This window comes from Epinephelus fuscoguttatus, linkage group LG20, assembly GCF_011397635.1.
Source record: "Epinephelus fuscoguttatus linkage group LG20, E.fuscoguttatus.final_Chr_v1".
In the NCBI taxonomy this organism is placed as follows: domain Eukaryota; kingdom Metazoa; phylum Chordata; class Actinopteri; order Perciformes; family Serranidae; genus Epinephelus; species Epinephelus fuscoguttatus.
This window is the reverse complement of record NC_064771.1, coordinates 14,980,517-14,998,666: the sequence shown is the minus strand read 5'-3', so window position 1 is coordinate 14,998,666 and position 18,150 is coordinate 14,980,517. Positions and strand designations below refer to the sequence as shown.

At 39.6% G+C, this 18,150-nt stretch overlaps 2 protein-coding genes across 3 annotated transcripts; one reads left to right on the top strand and one right to left on the bottom strand.

Moving 5' to 3' along the window:
* Window positions 1-407: 407 nt before the first annotated feature.
* On the bottom strand, window positions 408-17,874 carry eif2ak1 (eukaryotic translation initiation factor 2-alpha kinase 1). 2 transcript variants are annotated; one of them, XM_049562616.1, is made up of 15 exons: window positions 17,481-17,874; window positions 12,670-12,837; window positions 12,419-12,555; window positions 12,224-12,267; window positions 11,188-11,287; window positions 11,011-11,091; window positions 10,831-10,924; window positions 10,662-10,710; window positions 8,703-9,084; window positions 7,681-7,789; window positions 7,486-7,592; window positions 3,112-3,226; window positions 2,924-3,003; window positions 993-1,226; window positions 408-785 (listed from the first exon to the last, which is right to left on the bottom strand). In XM_049562616.1, the coding sequence occupies exons 1-15, from the start codon at window positions 17,650-17,652 to the stop codon at window positions 660-662; spliced, it is 1,998 nt and encodes a 665-aa protein (XP_049418573.1). In that variant the 5' UTR covers window positions 17,653-17,874; the 3' UTR covers window positions 408-659. The 2 variants fall into 2 exon arrangements, with proteins under 2 accessions (XP_049418573.1, XP_049418574.1); XM_049562617.1 differs by lacking the exon at window positions 17,481-17,874 and adding an exon at window positions 13,005-14,102.
* LOC125880311 (ankyrin repeat domain-containing protein 61-like) lies at window positions 3,245-7,484 on the top strand. Its single transcript, XM_049562618.1, has 5 exons — window positions 3,245-3,969; window positions 4,306-4,400; window positions 6,177-6,348; window positions 6,433-6,630; window positions 6,762-7,484. Exons 1-5 carry the CDS (start codon window positions 3,688-3,690, stop codon window positions 7,386-7,388), a joined length of 1,374 nt encoding a protein of 457 aa, XP_049418575.1. The 5' UTR covers window positions 3,245-3,687; the 3' UTR covers window positions 7,389-7,484.
* Window positions 17,875-18,150: the final 276 nt, after the last annotated feature.

Genomic DNA, 18,150 nt, shown 5'->3' with positions numbered 1-18,150 from the left:
CGATGCTGAAAACTACAAATACATCACACACTACTCACAGTATCTTCACTTTAAAAAGTTCTCAAGATAAAACAGTGTATTCGTGTGATCAGTAACTCAATCTTTTAACCACCATCAACCATGTGTACAGCCCAGAGAACAAAGACATGTGTTTGAACCTCTGTGCATGGAAATAAATGTACCAATGTCCCCGTGAAACAAAATTGGAAGGCCTATTGTGTCCCCAAATGGTTTTCAATTTGCTGACAATGGGCAGCGTTTCCTTTAGGATCAAGAGGCTGAACAAAACCATAATACACATTGTCAACTCTGCTTAAAGGTCACGTTTTCAATTTGCTGTACGTGTGCTACTTTCAAAGGAAAGTCTCGAATGATCAGTAATCACATATTGCTTCTCAGAGATCCTGTAAGATGTCACAGAATTATGTTTTATTGAACAGCTAAATGAAGATAAATAATTGCACTCTTACATCCAGGTGTAGAAGGCACACTCAAATGCTCACTCACACACGCATGCACACACACACACACACACACACACACACACACACACACACGCACGCACACTTGCTCTACCACTTGTACCAGGTCACTAAATCAGTACAGCAGTGGCTGATAAATCAAGTTTTGACAGTCTGTAGAGTAGAGACCTTTAAGGCTCAACTCTTGTCTGACTCAGAGAAATGAACTGTGACTTCTGAGCTCTGGAGCTGACTGATCTGTCTCCTCAGCTGCATGATCTCTTCCTCCTGCTCTTCAACCCTCTTCTGCAAACCATGGATCACCTGCGGAGGGAAAAAATATAAAAATTGATTTCTTATTATTAGGAGCTGTACTGCAGATGTGGTCTTAAGTCTTCCTGGTGGCAACAGAAAGCACTTTTTGGTGACCATTTTTCACATTTTTTTTGTTTTTTGTTTTTTCAAAGCACCAAACGTCTCCTGGGGTTTATCATTTGCAGAGCTAAAATATATCAGTTTATCCCAACATACTATGTCTTTACTGCAGAAGAGTTCGCTCTGTAGAAGCTGGCTGGCCGTGGGCCGAACACTGGGCTCTTTACTCGTCAGCTTCATGATGTACTTCGTCAGGACTGGCCATCTCTGGCAGAACGAGTCTGGGATTTTCCCGTCTCTCAGGTCCCCAAGGATCCTCACCCGCTCCATCTCTGTCCCAAAGGGCTGGAATAGCTCGAGAGCCAGCACTCCGATGCTGTACATGTCTGACTGAGAGAGAAACAATAACACAAAGTTTAAGCTGACAGTTGTTTAAAAATGTCATAGAAGAGGTGACAATGATAAAGATTGTTGATATAATGTAAGGCTCTACTGCAATAACTGCCTGGTTACCTCTGCTCTCTGGTTGCATTTAAATACTGCACTAACAATCTCAAGTCTCAGGACAACTTAACATCAGCTGTATCTCTTGTTCACACTAGACTCAGGAAACACGGCTTCAAATACTATGCTGCATACAAGTGGAGCGAGGCTGCCCTTATCCTGTTTGAACATTTTAAAGGCTGCACTTGCATACTTAAAAATAAGACACAACACATTCAACTCACGATTAAAGTTAGAAACAATATACACAGGTGGAGTTACTTATAAGTGACCTCAACCTGCACAACAACTACACCCCAACAGGGGGAGCCAAAACCTTTCATGGCACAGATTCTCATGGTTTGGGGCACTAAAAAATGAAACAACACAAATATCGTCACCTCACAAGCAAATGAAATCTCCTCGTTCATCCCATTGGGGATGAGGGTATCAAGGAAATATATTCAACATGTCTCCCTGTGGAGAAGGATTCTGTCTCTATTACCACCTCTCTGTGGCATCTTTACTGTGTCAACATCCATGTAATGAAGTTCCTGATCCCTGATCACAGAATAGCAGTGGATACAATTATGATGAGAAAAATTCCCACTGGAGATTTCAGGCAGAAAATAAGGAGGTCTCTTACTTCACTAAGTAATCACGTAACTTGGAAGATCTCTTATAAAAATATCTAAGCAGAGTTTGCTCTGCTCTCCTCAATATGTCTAAGACTGACTTAGATATGGGACTGTAGGTGGACACAAATTCAAGACCCTGAGAAGAAGTGTCTCTAGACCAAGGTTTTAGTTAATCAGACTGCTTTGTCTTGTTTCATGTTTTACTGCACTAAACTATGAGAATCTGTGCCATGAAAAGTTTTGGCTCCCCCTGTTGGGATGTACTTGTTAACAAGCCCCGTCTCTGACCTTTTTAAGTCAAAGCTAAAAACATTCCTTTTTTACAGTGCCTACTCCACCCTGTTATTACTGAAACCCTATTTTTAAACTCAATTTTACATCATTTTAAATATCTTTATATCTTTGCACCTCTTGACTAGACGTTTGCTATTTTTAATGGTGATTTTTCATTAAAAAATAATTTAGTAATCAATTTTACCTTCTGTACCTTCTTTTGCTTAACTCTTTTCTGTATCCTTTATTATGTTTTATATTTTATTGCTCTGTAAAGCATGTTGAATCACCCTTGTGTATGAAATGTGCTATATAAATGAAGTTGCCTTCTTTGGCTTGTTGTTCTGGTTGAGGTACTGTTAGTGACGTTGCCAGAATACACGCTAAAGAAGGGTGTCTTGCCCAAAGTGTCCATGTGGCAAAATTAAAAAGTCAAATTGGAGTGCTGTCCACACTTGTAATTGCCTTTCTTAAATGTAAATATCTACCTAGGCTATGTGTTTTGGATTTTTTTTGTAGACATGTCTTTCTTGAAAAAGAAATTCCAATCTCAGTGCGACTGCTTGTTTAAATAAGTGATTAAATAAAATGACAAAGCTGATAAATGATGAAAGTAAAGCACAAAAATGTGTAATTTTACATGAAAAAACAAGTCTAAATCAAACATTTTTTAGTTACGATGAACATGTTTACCTTCGAGTCATAATGGGAGCCCTTCAGTTGTTCTGGTGCAGCGTATACAAAGGTACCAACACCCGAAGTATGTGAGGAATCTGCAAAATACATCGGAAAAGTGACTTTAAAGCAAACAGTACCATCTAGAGGTGATTCTGACAGGTGCTGTGTTGTGAAAACTAACAAGGTAAGAAGTGCAGTATTACCACAGCTGGGAGAGGTGGTGCTTTTATGGCCATCCAGTATTAGATCCCTGCAGGCCAGACCAAAGTCCCCGATCCGAACATTGCAGTCGTGACCATGGAGGAAAATATTCCTAGGCTGTGGAAGTATAAAGACATCACAATTAGGTGCATACGTCAGAAGGTTTAAAGATACAAATGTTCTAAGTTTTTGCAATATTACAATTAATTAAGGGCAGAAATCAACAAATTTAGGGAGATCATTTAGAAAAATTTGTCTGCTTCACATCACATAAAGTTCAAATTTGCAAATATTGTACATTATTTCCTGCATTTTAAAAGATGGATTGTTAAGCATTTGCAAAGTAATGATTCTCTGCTTTCCTAAAAGCAAAATACTGAAGTGCCAAAAGCACAGGAACAACCTGTAAATTACTCAGAGGGGTGTTAACAGTCCCCATAAATGGCCTCACACGCCGCAAGAAGTTATCAGTTGTGACAGGAAGACCTTACATCAAACTTACTTGATGAAATCAGACTGACACAAGAAAACAGAAGTAGCATTTAAACATTTCCCTCCTCGCAGAGCCAAATTGCCAAATGTACGCTTGCACGTACAACCAGAAAAACCAGCTTTCAACCAACACACACATCCTGAGAGACTACACACAGACAGCAGTGAAGCTGCGATGCCTGGCCATGTTGGAGGGGAGCGAGGAACGTGAGGGTAGGAGCAGCGACACTGTCATGTTTCACAACAATGACTTCTATACAGCGATTATGGATGAAGACTTGGGACGTATAGAGGACATGTCAAAAAAGTATGGGAGTAACTTTCTCATCGAGTTACAAGGCGGTGCGCCCGGAGAAGTTTTCTGGAAGGTAAATGCAACAATGCAACCGTTTTTTTTTTTTTAAATTACTAGTGAGAGTTGAAACATGTAAAATGTGAAATTCACACTCTCACACTAACAGAAACACAGCATCTTATATATTATATTATTACCAAATCATACTCAAATAAACACATAACGACAACAACAGCCACAAGAAGCTTGTGATTACTTACAACTCTCACATGTTAATGTTCCAATGTGATCATTACTTACCAAAATGTTAAAATTGTAAAATAGAAAGAAATCCTTTTAGTGTTAGGCTGTAACATATTTGTGTTATCCAGTATTCCAGTTTGTCTTGTCTCATCTTGTCTTGCCTCAGGGCCTGACTACCCAGCCCCTTCATCTGGCTGCCTCTTACAGAAGAGTAAAGAGCATGCAGAGCCTGCTGTCAACAGGGGCAGACCCTGAAAGGAGGTCTGGACAAACACACACCCAGACCAGGACACAGACACACACACTAACACCAAACATCACGCCCATTTACACTACAGTGTTAACATGAGGTTGTTCTTCTCTTGTTATCAGCCTCTCGTAAGATAAAATGTAAATAACTCAGCCGTAGTAAATTAACTCGTTTCAGCTGAGATAGTTTAGTTTATTTGCTACAACAAATAAGAGTACATGTACAGAGAGAGTCTAATTTAATTTATGGTGACTAGACGACTTCCTGTTAAAACGGTTGTGAAATTATATGTCGTGACACTCAGTAAAACCACATGCATTACTGGTTCCTTATATCTCTTACCCATTCTTGAGAACTGAAACAAAAGTCTTACCGGAGACAAAAACAATACAACATCTTAGAATTCTAACTTATTTACACACTTGTTATGTTTTGGGTGAAAAAACATAATTTTTAAAGGGTTTGAAATAAATACGATTTATAAAATGCTTTTATCTGCTTTTATTTTTTAACGTCTAAACTTGCCCTGTGCCAGAAAACACCCTTGTTCCAGACAAGAATTCAGAACTTCAGACTATCAAAAATGTGTTAAGCCTTCAAAATCTAAAACCAACTCTATGTACTACTAACATTGGTATGAAAATGTACTGCTAAAATTCTTTTAAAATATATATTTTTGTAAAAATGTTGGCCCCTTAAAGATGTGTCCCACATTTTTGTCAACTCAGTCAGATAATTTAATCAGCCATGAAAGGAGTAAACTATATCTCAAGGACTCATACCTCACTTCCTGGTTTCCAAAAAGGCGGGAGTGCTGCTCAAGTACCGATGAGCTTTCTATTTTTTGATATATTCATTAAATAATACTGCTATAGGGTGTGTGTCTCAACCATAACAGGTCAACTCTGTAGCCATTTTTAATCAAAGCTAAACATAAGTTCTGGTTTTAAATTTGTATTTTGATGAGAATTAAGAGAACTTTTAGCAACTTTGAAAAACAAAAATGAAGTAGCTATTCACTGTGACTGCTGTGAAATTAATAAATATATAAGTTTTTGTCAACTCAGTCAGGTATCTTATGGAGTTGACATCCATGCTGACAGAGGAGGCATAACTTAGTTCTCTTGACTGACTCTTCACATGTTGCATTTTTGTACTTCAATATTAAATTTCAGTATTTTGTCTGCTCCCTGTTTGTAATTGATGGTGGAATAGATCTTTCACAGTTGTTGTTATTTTGGATGAAAGACGGTCAGTTCAACTCTACCAGTTTGTCCTCCGTCATAAAGAGGACCCCTCAGTCAGAGTGATTTTTTTCTGTTACATTAATTAAATAAATGTTCATAAATGATCAATAAAATTAGTTTATGTCAATTACATGTTTCTACAGTACACTTAATGTGTGTTCTTTGTGCTATAAATGACAGTATATGTTGTTTATCACAAAGACAAATTACATTATCAACAGAAATAGTAGGTGGGCAACATTATAAGGGTATTTATTTCTTGAAAAAATGATTTCAAACTTTTTGATTATACAGGTAATTAAATAATATTTTGTTTAATACAAAATCATTAAACAACTTCTAGTTTTATAATCATAAGACTTTTTGTGTGCCCGGCGAAGATGACAAAATTCAAGTCTTCAGCAGCAAAAAATATTGTAAGAAAACATCAAATCACTGGAAGGTTGGGTCTTTACAAGGTTCAAAGAAAAGAATTAGTGCTCTAATTAAAGAAGGCAGCTCTTTATCTTCACTGGTTCACTGTCTCTGCCTCTGCCACAGGGACCAGCTGGGTCGAACCACTCTGCACTTGGTGATAGCTGGATGGCCGAGCATCCTAACTTGTGGCTCAAAACTGGAGTCAAAGTTTCAGACTGCTGTGATCGGCTTGCATAAGCAGGCAGAGGCCTGTCTACGGCTCCTGTGTGAGCACTGTGTTAACGTCAATGCAAAGGTGAATATTTTAACATATCAGTATATCATTACTTCACTCCTCTTGAAATGTTTTGCAAATGTGCTTCTTGTGGTTCCTCTCTAGGTGGAGGGGAGTCACCAGACAGCTCTCCACCTGTCAGTACGCTACAGGGCTCTGTCTGCTGTCCAAATTCTGTCCAGCTACGGTGCTGATGTTAATGCTGTGGACAGCAGCGGGATGACGCCCCTGCACATGGCCGCAGGGATCCTCCATAAGGACTTAATAGCCAGCTTGATCAAGGAGGGAGCAGATATCAACAAGGTTTGTGCACATGTTTTATTAGAGACACCCAACGATTCCCCTTTTACCATCTTTTCAGTGCTCCTCATCCTGCTGAAATATGTGCATTAGGTTCTACATTAAATTCAAGTATATTCTTGACTATTTTTAAGGGGGTGAAGCACTCTGGGAACACTCCTCTGCACTTAGCTGCTGTGGCTATGGCTGTGAAGACCACTAAAACCCTGCAGGACGACCTCAGCTGCATCTCTGAGCTGCTTGAGCGGGGGGCCGAGGTCAACGCGATAAACAAAGCCGGAATGACACCTCTACAGGAGGCGTGCAGCATGGGCAACAAGGAGCTGGTGGAGCTACTGCTCAGGTATGGAGCCAACATCAATAAGCTTAGCGAAGCAGGGGAGAACTGTCTGTTCCTGTTCCTGAACCACAGGCCTAATCTAAGGAACAGCTCTCTGCTGGTCAAACTCCTCAGCCTCACCTCCCCGCTCACTGTCTACAACCACAACGGCCACCTGCCGTCCACCTTGACCCTGCCGTGTTTCTTCAAACAGAGGGACCAGCTGCTAGAAATCACTCAGCAGCCACGGAGGCTTCAGGATATTTGCAAGAGTGAAATTTATCTGAAACACGTCCAAGGCAAGAGGGGGGAGTTGAGAAAACGCCTTCCTGAAAAGCTGTATGACTTTGTATTCAACTACTGGGAGAATTTACACATTTCCTTCGTGACAGACGATAACCAGGACTCTTTTAACGGCTTATTAGATATCACTCCTAGTTGACACCTGTGTGCCAATGCAAACTGTATGTGACTGGAATAGTTTGCATTAAGCTACAGAGATAACCTCAAACCAAATAAAATCTATCAAAGCAACTTACCTTCAGGTCTCTGTGCATGATTCCCCTGGAGTGAATGTACTCCACTCCTTCAAGTATCTTTCTCAGCAGGCTGAGTGTGTGTTCTGTGTCAACACATCCATAAGGACCTGAAAATACAAAATAGTTTTTTTTAATATTTAATCTGTAATGGAACTACATATTTTTTTTCAAGTAACACATGTGTTAAATAATTACATTTTGAGCTGAGTTGTTCTTTGGGCTTGGCGTTCCTCTCAGAGATCCAGTCCTTCAGTGAGCGCTCACACAGCTGCATCTGGATGTAGAGCATCAGGTGGAACTGCACCTGCAGATACAACCATTACTGAAAATTTAGCATCGTTTATAAGTGTACATTTCATCAAGAATTCTGAAAAAAGAGTCTAATTTTTTTACTTTTACCAAGCTATAAAACATTGCAATCTTCAAAGGAACACTTCACCTAAAATTAAAAATGCACATTTTTCCTTGAATCTGTAGCGTTATTTGTTGGTCTACATTGTTTTGGTGTTTGTTGCAGATATCTGCTGTAGAGATGTCCGCCTTCTCTCGATATAATAAAACTAGATGGTACTCAGTTAGTGGTGCTCAAAGTGCCAAAGAACTACATTTAAAGAATACTCGTAGCATTTTCTCTTTCCAGAAATCCTGGCCTGGTTACTCAAGATAATCCACAGACCTTGTTGTGAGCAATTTCATGTTGAAACTATTTTCTTTTAACCGTATCATTGCAAAGAAAAAAGCCTGCATCTACTCATGGATGAGAGGTTTGTGCTCTTGAAAACGGGAGATGTAAACATTAATGACATCCTGTGTGGCTGAGCTGTAACTTTAGCTCCCTCTGGTGAGCTAGTAGTAGCCTGTCATACATGAGTAGACGCACGCTTCCTTCTGCGTGGTGATACTGTTGGTGGATGTAGTTCAGTAAAAAGAAAATAGTCCCTACATGAAACTGCTCACAACAAAGTCTGTGAATTATCTTGAGTAACTGGGTCAGGATCTCTGGAACGAGATATTACTGTTGAGAATTTTTTAAAAATGTATTTAAAAAGCCGAGTGCCATTTAGTTCCATTATATTGAAGGCAGAAATCCTTACAGCCGCTATCTCAATCACTCAGCAACTCACACCAAAACAATCTAGACTGATAAATGGCACTAAAGGCAAGAGGAGAAATATGCATTTCTGATTTTGGGGTGAACTGTTCCTTTAAGCATCTACCTCTTTAGAAGGCTTTGTTCTACGTTTGTCAGCCCACTGTTGAAAGTCCTTATCAATGCAGGAGTTGTTGTTCAGTTCGATGCTGCTCCTGCCGGACTCCTCCTCTAACAGTGCTGAGCTGTCCCACCCCATGGCGGGACATTTGGAGCCCTTTGGAGGACCTCCCTGTCCCAGGAACACACAGGGGACATAGTTCTTGGGAATCCGCCGCATCGTCTTGGGACACACCACCTGGCCCGTCTCGAGGGTAGGAACTAAAGCTTTGACGGGCTCAGCCTCTCTGGGGGGTATGTTGGCACTTGAAGCAGTATCGGTCCTCTTACTGAGGCTTTGAAACACTATTGAGGAGCTGGTGCTGCTGTTGTCAGGATTCTCATCAAAACTGTGAAAGAAAGAGACGAAATACATTTAGTGTTTTGAGCATTATAACAACTATTATTGCATCTACATGCCCTCAGATAAATACTGGGAATACTGTTTGAAATTATTATTTATTTATTTATTTATCTAAAATTATTTTTTAGGTTTTATGACAGAACAGGTGGGGAGTGACAGGTAAGGGAAAAAGACAGAATGGGGATGACATGCAACAAAGGGTGACAGTTTGGAATCAAACTCGAGCCACTGCCAAGGTCTCAGCTAGTATGGGGCAAACTCTACCTAATGGCTACAGGTAACCCCATGAAATTATAATTTATAATTAGAAGGTAATTGTAAGGTTTTTTTTTTATATAAGTTTTTTTAATATGCGAATAAAAAATATTACTGGCCAAGAATAATTTCTACCTCTCAAAAAAAAAATTCTTATTTCATGCTATTTCTGTAAAGAATCAGAACGTAAATAAAATAAAATAAAATAAATTATATATATATATATATATATGTTTTTTTGTTTTTTTTTAAAATTATATATATTTTTTTAATTCCCTTTTTGTGATATTAATCAAGTAAGTCAGTAATTCAGCCAAAGTACTTCACCACAAGGTAAAATGTTAAATATCAGTGAAACTAATAAGTAATATTAGGGCGTTGGAATGGGCATGAGTACCCGATTTGGATGTCAATGCATCGAGCAATTGCTGGATTAATGAGTTAGTCTTTTTTATTAAATAATCTGTCTTTAATGAATAAATGTAATTCATGGTGCTGTTAGATTGGGGCTATATACTGCCCTGTAAAAACAGGTGCATGCCTCATCAGTTTTTCTGACCACAATGAAAATGTTTCTGAAAGACTAAACGCCAATAAATATGGATTGAAACAGACCATTTTGTAATTTTGTCACATGTTATGAATTTTAAAAATGATTACCTTTTTTTTTTTTTTTTTTTTACTTTTGGACTTATCAATGCTCTGGTGTTATTGAAAATGTTTGGATCACACAAGTCACAATCCAATGCAGCCAGCACTGGAATCTAATTGTTTTTTGGTTGGGATGCAGTACTGTAACTGCTATCTATGAATATCTGCACAGATCCATGCAGCAAAAATGATCTGTGCTGCTACAGATAACTTTTCATTCAGACATCCCTGAATCTAACATTACAGGCAGAGTGGGGACCAGACATAAGAGTGATGTTTGGAAGTTAATCGAGAAAATGAACAAACAGATTGAGAAGTGCAAACTATGTCACGTTAAACTCTTGCAGCACAGAAAAGTAGGCTACTCTCCTACTACATTTTCACTTGGGTATTCAGTTCAGACCCAATTTTTCTTTTTTTTTTTTTGCTAGTACTCATGTACATGATAATAATAAACATGTAATAATGATACTCGCATTTGGAAATTACTGAAAAGGCCCATCTCCACTAGGGTGGCAAGTTACAATTAATTTCATTAAGGATTAATACGATGATTATTTTCTTGAAACATAATTTGGTTCATACAATGACAGAAAATGGTGAAAAATGTCCGTAAGAATTCATGAAAGCTTAGTTAACACTGGACGCTGATCCTACCTGTCTTCTTCTCCAGGTGACTCCAGTGCAGGCAGGAGAGGCTCGACATCTGCAAACAGAGATGTTTTTCACATAAATCTGCTCTTATAATAAGAAAAGTCACTGTAATTGTTCACTGATCTTATTACAGCCCAACAAACTTTTCGCAGGACTGCAGTTAAATACTCACTTGCCGCGGGCTGGACATGTTCCATCCACGCAGTGTGATAGCCGACAACATTTACATGCATCAGGCTGGACAACACTTTGACTTCTCTGAGGACCTAAAACCAAACAAAAAAATCAAATTATTAGTCTATTATATCTCTGGGTGCATGAAGGTTATATTGATAAAACACTGATGCCCCACCTTCATGCAGTCTTCTGTTGAGACTTTTTTGATGAGAATTTTCTTCACAGCATAATCCTGCCCATCCAGTTTGTTCACAACCTACAAGATGATATCAGAGAGAACATGACTGTGTTGATCGACTAAAGTTATTCTTTAGTGGAGTAGAGGAGTAAGGAGAAGAAGGGGGTAAAATACCTTAAAAACGTTTCCATATGATCCTTTTCCGAGCCTGCACACCTCTTCAAATTCACTAAGATACCGGGAAGTCTGCGCCTGAAAAAGTCCCTCCTTAGATCTGAGGGAAGGCAAAAACAGACATCTCTTACTTAAAGGGTAGTTTGGATTGTTTGAAGAAGTGTTGTAAGAAGCGCTTATCCATAGTCAGTGTATTACCTACAGTAGATGGCAGTCGGCACACCACCAGTTTGGTGTAGCAGGTGGGAAAAGCAGCACCGAAGCTAAGTAATGTATTGCTGTTGACGAGAGTAGCAGCAAAACAACTTTAACCAAAAAAATCAATATCAGTTTAAGTGTAGGCTATATTTAAATATTTTCACAGATTTCCTTGCCATAAGATGACCCCGTCGACGGGGAACTGAAGTCGTTACATTCATCTCTTCAAAGCCGCCAGACTCCTTTGACAAAAATTGTAATTTTACTTTGCTGAACACAGGAGTTGCTGAACTGCTGCTGCCTCAATCAGTTGTTTTGTTTGTGTTTTGTTTGTGTTATGTGGTGAATCCGAACTAACCCTTTAAAACACCAAAGTCACTAAATAACATAAAAAACTAACTGCTCGAGGCAGCAGTAGAGTAGCAACTCCTGTGTTCTGCGAGGTAAGACTACTGTTTTTGTCGAAGGAGTCTGGTGGCTTTCAAGAGAGCATAGATAACGACTTTACTTCTCTTTCAGAAAAGGTTGTTTGACAGCAGGATAAAGCAGTGAAAATATTCTAAACAATGTGTACACTTAAACTTATATTATTTTTTTAAGTAGCTCAAATATGTTTTGCTGCTGCCCCTGACAATAGCAGTACGTTGCTTAGCCTCTGTCACAGTACTCCTGTCTGCTTCTCCAAACTGGGGGCATGCTGACCACCAACTACTGTAGGTTATACACTGAATATGGATAAGTACCTCATACAACCCCACTTCAAAAGATCTGAATTATCTCTTTAATATTCATTTGAAGCATCTCAACAATAAAAAAAACTACTCCAAGTTTAGCTTACCTTAAAGCAGGATTGTGTGCGTTTGTGCCAAGACCTTGTTGGCCCTGTGAATGAGATGAGGATAAACACAGTCTTACTGACAAGTCTATACGAACTACAAATACCATTTTACATAACACTCCCAGTCTCAAACTGACAACATGCTGACTACTTGGTAAGGCTCCCAGTGGACATACTGGTGACTCGTCCAGTTACCTGAGGATACAGCGAGGACTCGGCAGCGTGAAGCAGCTCAGTAAAGGCTCGGTTGTGCTGCAGTCTGACGGTGCTGAACTCATCACTTATGGCCAAAGGTGAGAGCAGGTTCATCGCAGCTAAATGCTGACCAATGACTGTAAGAGGAAACAACAACATAATTTGTAACTGAATTAGAAACAAACTGACAATAATCACACAATGGTAAATGTGTATTTAAAATACCACGTACCAGCATACTCTGTACATACCTTTAAACAACATTCGTGAGCGTGCTGGGTTGGTCTCGTAGACAAAGCACAAGTGCTCCAGCAGAGACCCCAGGAGAAGGTGGTTGGGGATTGCTGAGGCAAACTCTTGAATGGATGGGTAATGTTTACCAGCCATCAACACGTCACGGTTGCTATCTGTGTCTGAAGCTACAAAATGACATTAATAAAAAGGAGAAACAATGAGAAACAGGAAGTTGCAGTTCTGTTTTGTTCTAGTAGCACAAAACTACAGTTTAAATTAAATTTGTCTCTGCTGGACCCCCACTAAAAACAAATATTATACAACCACAACAATATCTTCTTCGTAGTCTTACCTTCCTCAATAACTTTTGCAATCATTGCAACAATGTTTTTGTCTCCTAGGTCCATTTTTTCTGTACCCTTGGTCACCCTTGGTCCGATATTAAGCACTCAGAACTGTACTAATGATTATCCTGTTGACCAAAAATTGAGCACATCTTGTTTATACATAAGGGGGCGTGCACAGCAGTAATGCTTATCTGCCTGGTCCAGCGGACACCAGCCTCCTCCACCTACTGTACTACTCAAACACTGACTGTAAACACATGACCAAGCTGAGACTGTTACTGAGCCAGAATGTGGAGACGAGGCTGTTCTGCTGTGCGACACATTCTGACTCTCATTTCAGCATACAACAGAATGTGTGCAGTGACAAGTCTAGACTTGTTCCGAAACAGAAACTCATTGGTGAGGCAACCTTGACTTGATCTTACATCCTGATGATGTCACTACAGCAGTGGCATAAGGAAGTTACAACAGGCCCTAGTGCACGCTGGCACACTATTTATGCACCTAAACTAGGGCTGCATGGTATATGCGGTAGACGGTAGAAATGATTTGCGCTCTACCGTCCTGTCGTCGATGGCGTCATCGCCCCTGCCTCAGTGTGAAAATGGCTGCGAGCACAGAGACAGCGGAGCAAGAGGAGCTGGTTCACGTCCGTGATTTAGCGTAGCACGTGCAACATGTGTTGCTGGAGAACTTGTGAGTGAGTGAGTTATGAACAGCCCCGGACTTCTCAGACTCTTTTAGCGACTTACCGCTCAGAGGGAACTCATTCAGTGTCTCCTCTGGCAGCAGCACAGCGTCTCTCCCTCTCCTCTCTCGCCGTGCGCACACGGGAGTTGGTTTTCGGCAAGAGAGTTTGTCATAAACCTTTGGTAATGTAAACCTATGTGACGCTAGGGGCTCCACAAAAAACTCCATATGTGAATGTGTGATAGTTGTGGTATCATAGCAGCCTGTCACAGGTTACAGCGTGATGATTAGAGGAGAAATGGCAGAGCATAAAGGTCCAGGTGGAAAAAACACAACTCAGTCATTTAGGATTTTGCTAAAAGAAGGAAATTACCTTTTGATATAGATCCCAGGGGACATTTTGCACCATAGAGTACTGGGTTTTAATTTTGAATTTTGAGATCTGCATTCTGCACAATAAATGCTCTAAAAAATACATTATATCTTTGCTTTTGTTGTTGTTGTTGTTTTTTTTTATCAATTTAGCTTTGCTAAGGGACTACAAAACCCATTCAGAAACACTTCTATTATAACTTTTACACCTACATTTATACCGCGATATATACTGTTACCGTGAAGGGATTCGATTTATACCGTGATATAAATTTTAGGTCATACCGCCCAGCCCTAACCTAAACTAGTTACTGTGTAACCTTACTGTCTTGTCACATGATCAAATGGAGACTTGACGTTGCATAACACCAAATACTACTCAGAAATAATCATCACTTATAAGGAATTATCCACATAACTGAATAGTTTCTTTATACTTTATCTATAGTTCATGTAGAATTAGCATAAAATATTTTTTATAGAATGCTACTGACTGTTACAAAAAAAAAAAAAACTGATGGGGATAGGTTTGGGCATATGACCTAGCAAATCGCACTACACGCGTCTATCTAACCTGGCAATCTCAATTACCCATAAGGCCTTGTTTTCTGCCCTATATATTGTAAGAGAGCCCGCTCTCTCTATGGGCCCCCCTCACCTCATGGGCCCCAGTGCACCCCCCCCCCCCCTCCCCCACAGTGCACTGTCTATATTTACACGCCTCTACTACACTCATGCAAACGTATGTGTCAAGTGCAAGTTTCTATAAGACGGTAAAGGGGCACTCCACCAATTTTATACATGATGTTCAATTTACTGGGTATAGAAAGTATAGAGTCTGACTCTGTAGGGCTGGGAAATTAATTCAGTTTCTTTTTTGGTTTTCAGCTTCCAACAATTATGAAAACAAGATAATCATTATTGATGTTTGTTTGTTTTTCATTTGTATACAAAGTTACAAGAAAAAGTTTTTTTTAGGTAAAATTAATGCTTTATATCTCTAAAGACAATACTCAAAGTGATCTCAATATTGATCAAATTGTCATTATGATTTTTGCCATTATTGAGCAGCCTACTCAGTCTGTGAAAACATTTAAGCTGCATCATAGGGAATATAGCATCCACCCATCTTGAACCTTGACTCACACTAAGGACAAAATATCTGGATGTTCATCCGTTGCTTCAATTTTAACCACTCTATTTTTAATTTGTCCTGTACAAGTCCTCCTACTTCATCAATGCCCTGTATCAAATTGCTTGAGCAACTTACAGAGATGCTGCTATTCCTGTCTATGCCTAACCATCAAGATCAAAGTCTTTAGAGCTACAGTATGTCACTTTTTCAACAGTTATTTTTTTTCCCTGTCACTATATATACATATCATCATACATGAGACAGATAAATCAAGTTTTTCTGGCTCCTCCTACTCACGAAAGCAAGTTTGTACTTGTCAGTCTTCTTCGTGCATGCTGTTGTTGGTAGTGCAGCATTTGCACAAAGAGTGACTTACACTGCAACATAGATGCCTCCTGGCTCTGGATTGGTTTATGTTCAGGTGCAGTGGATTCTCATCAGAAGCACGAGAAGAAGCCAGAGAAACATGATATTTTTTTTTTTTAAAGATTATCTGTCTCATGTACCACTGTCAAGATAGATAAGATAGGATAAGATAAGATACACCATAAGATATAGTGATAGTTACAATAATTGCTAAAAAGGTTACGCTCTGTAGCTTTAAGCCTGTTGATTCAGGTTGTATTAACAGAAATAGCACAATAGCCATATCACATTCTTCTAATGTTATATACTGTGGTATATACTTCTGTTATCTCATTTTACAGGTTCTGAATGACGGGATGGATGGTTGATGCTGGTTACTCCAGTAGCTCAGTCCATAGGGACTTGGGTTAGGAAACGGAGGGTCGCCTGTTCAAATCCCCATCCGGACCAAATATGGAACGTGGACTGGTAGCTGGAGAGATGCCAGTTCACCTCCTGGGCACTGCTGAGGTGCCCTTGAGCAAGTCACTGAACCCCCCAACCCCTCGGGGCACCTGACCAAGGCAGCCCCCTCACTCTGACATCTCTCTACTTTGTGTATGTATAGGTCCTGTTTGTGCATGTGTGTGTCTTTCGGACCTGTGTGTTAATGACAAAAGAGTGAAAAAAAATATATTTTTTAATAAAGTATATAAAATAAAAAGTAAAAACCCATAAATTGAGTACAGATGAGTTTTATTTGTAAAATGTGTGTTGGACACACATTGGACAGGTGTGGAGAGTAATTAACTCTTTTAACAGCTGCAGAAAATGCCATGTTTTCTTATTAACCCATTGAACAAAATGAACATAGATGCAAACTGAAGCAACTGAATTTTCATTGCTTTTTTAAAAGCACAGGATTCAGTGGCTTGATTTATTTGTCTGTAGGTGTGTGAATCACAAGGTCATCATGATATGATATCATATAAATTCTTTGGTCAAAGACGCAATGGTTGCTTGATATCACAAAGTCTGCCATTTTACAATTTTGATTCGATTTAATCCAGGGGCCTTGGCCTCTGATTGGTATGAGATGATATCAATAAATATTTTCATTGTCTTTTTCTTGACTGCTTGACACTGTCTGCCTGGCGCTAGGCTGATAGCACTGTTTGAATGTTTGGGAAGGAGGTGCGCTCGGACAGAAGTGGTGACACAGACATACCATGAAAATTTGACATAATAAAGGGGTATTTTGAAGATGATCATATGTATCCATATTTCACTTTGCATTGACAATACTGGATTGTGGTTCATTGAATTGATATATCAATCCAGATCGATGTATCGTTACACCTCTATTTGTCTGCTGTGGCATTAGATAAACTGACATGGGTGTTTTTTAAAGCTGGAGTAATGGTAGGATTAAGCCGCAGCCTCCGGAGCTGAAAAAAGAAGCCAACACAGGAGTGCCAAAAACTGCAGTTCTCTGAATGGCCACGTGAGGCTGGCTCCACAAGAGACGCCCATGTTAAAATGCCGAATTTAACATTTAATGGTGATGACCGAAATGCAAAACTCGAGGCTTCAAAACGGAGGGTCACGAACCAGTGGGTGACATTGTGGTATCCATGTTCAGTTTTTAATTTATTTTCAGTACGTTTATGTTTATTTTTATTTTCATAATTTTTACAGTGTGTGGGTAGGATGGGCACTTTACAACAGGTGGGGGGTGGGGGGGTCAGAATGACTTTGGTCACATGGCCTATAATTCCTCAACTACGCCCCTGTATATCAATTTCTGTTGTTTAGTCTGGTGTCAGTGTGTCAGGTAATGTGGGATAATAGGATAATACCCACCAAAGCCAGCTCAATAAGGCTCAGTAAACATAGTTACGTTAGGCAGCAACATAGCGGAGGAAAGAAAGCTGCTTACTGTCAAACTGGACTTCATCGTCCTCTTCGCTTGCCAAATTTAGCAGGCTAACATTACTGTCCACCTCGTGAATCCTGAGGGGATTAATGTTGCGCAGGACCAAAAGGTTACTGCTGCTTCCAGAACATTCCTCCAACTTCAGGAGTCCGTTGTTGGAGGTTGAACTGAACATTTTCTGAATGTCAAAAAATGATGACTTGACAGAAATAGTACTTATTCTTAAAACGCAGCCCAGTTCACGACAGCTTCCTCAAAGCTACAGTAAACCGCGTCAGACGACATGCTAAATCCTTCCTTCCCAAGTGTTTACATTGTATGAATCTGTCTGGCAGGTCGGTGAAGGGTTTCTCTTACGGGTACCATATGGTTACTACACGGCCATGATTCAACGGCCAAGAAGAGACCCTCTGACAATGTATGTGCTTAACTTACGACAATGTTAACTAATGGATTTTTCCCTCAAAATTACAGTATAAAATTAACATAAGTGCTAGTTTTATTGGAGTATAATCGAACTGCTTCAAACCACTGATTCTGCAGCAATATATATATATTTTTTCGTGTTTAACAATGTGAGAAAAATGCACACGTGCCCTAACATCTTGATGGGTCACAGCTTCCGGTCGGTTCATCCGATGATGAAACGCGACATAATTTGAGGCAACGGTTT

Excerpts from the sequence above, each read along its gene's own strand:
- eif2ak1 (XM_049562616.1), bottom strand. The coding sequence starts at position 17,652 with ATGTTCAGTTCAACCTCCAACAACGGACTCCTGAAGTTGGAGGAATGT. Across the intron at positions 12,268-12,418 it reads AGTCCTCGCTGTATCCTCAG|GGCCAACAAGGTCTTGGCAC; the intron begins GTAACTGGACGA and ends TCTCATTCACAG. Across the intron at positions 786-992 it reads TCTTCTGCAGTAAAGACATA|GTGATCCATGGTTTGCAGAA; the intron begins GTATGTTGGGAT and ends TTCCCTCCGCAG.
- LOC125880311 (XM_049562618.1), top strand. The coding sequence starts at position 3,688 with ATGTACGCTTGCACGTACAACCAGAAAAACCAGCTTTCAACCAACACA. Across the intron at positions 3,970-4,305 it reads CCGGAGAAGTTTTCTGGAAG|GGCCTGACTACCCAGCCCCT; the intron begins GTAAATGCAACA and ends GTCTTGCCTCAG. Across the intron at positions 6,631-6,761 it reads AGGGAGCAGATATCAACAAG|GGGGTGAAGCACTCTGGGAA; the intron begins GTTTGTGCACAT and ends ACTATTTTTAAG.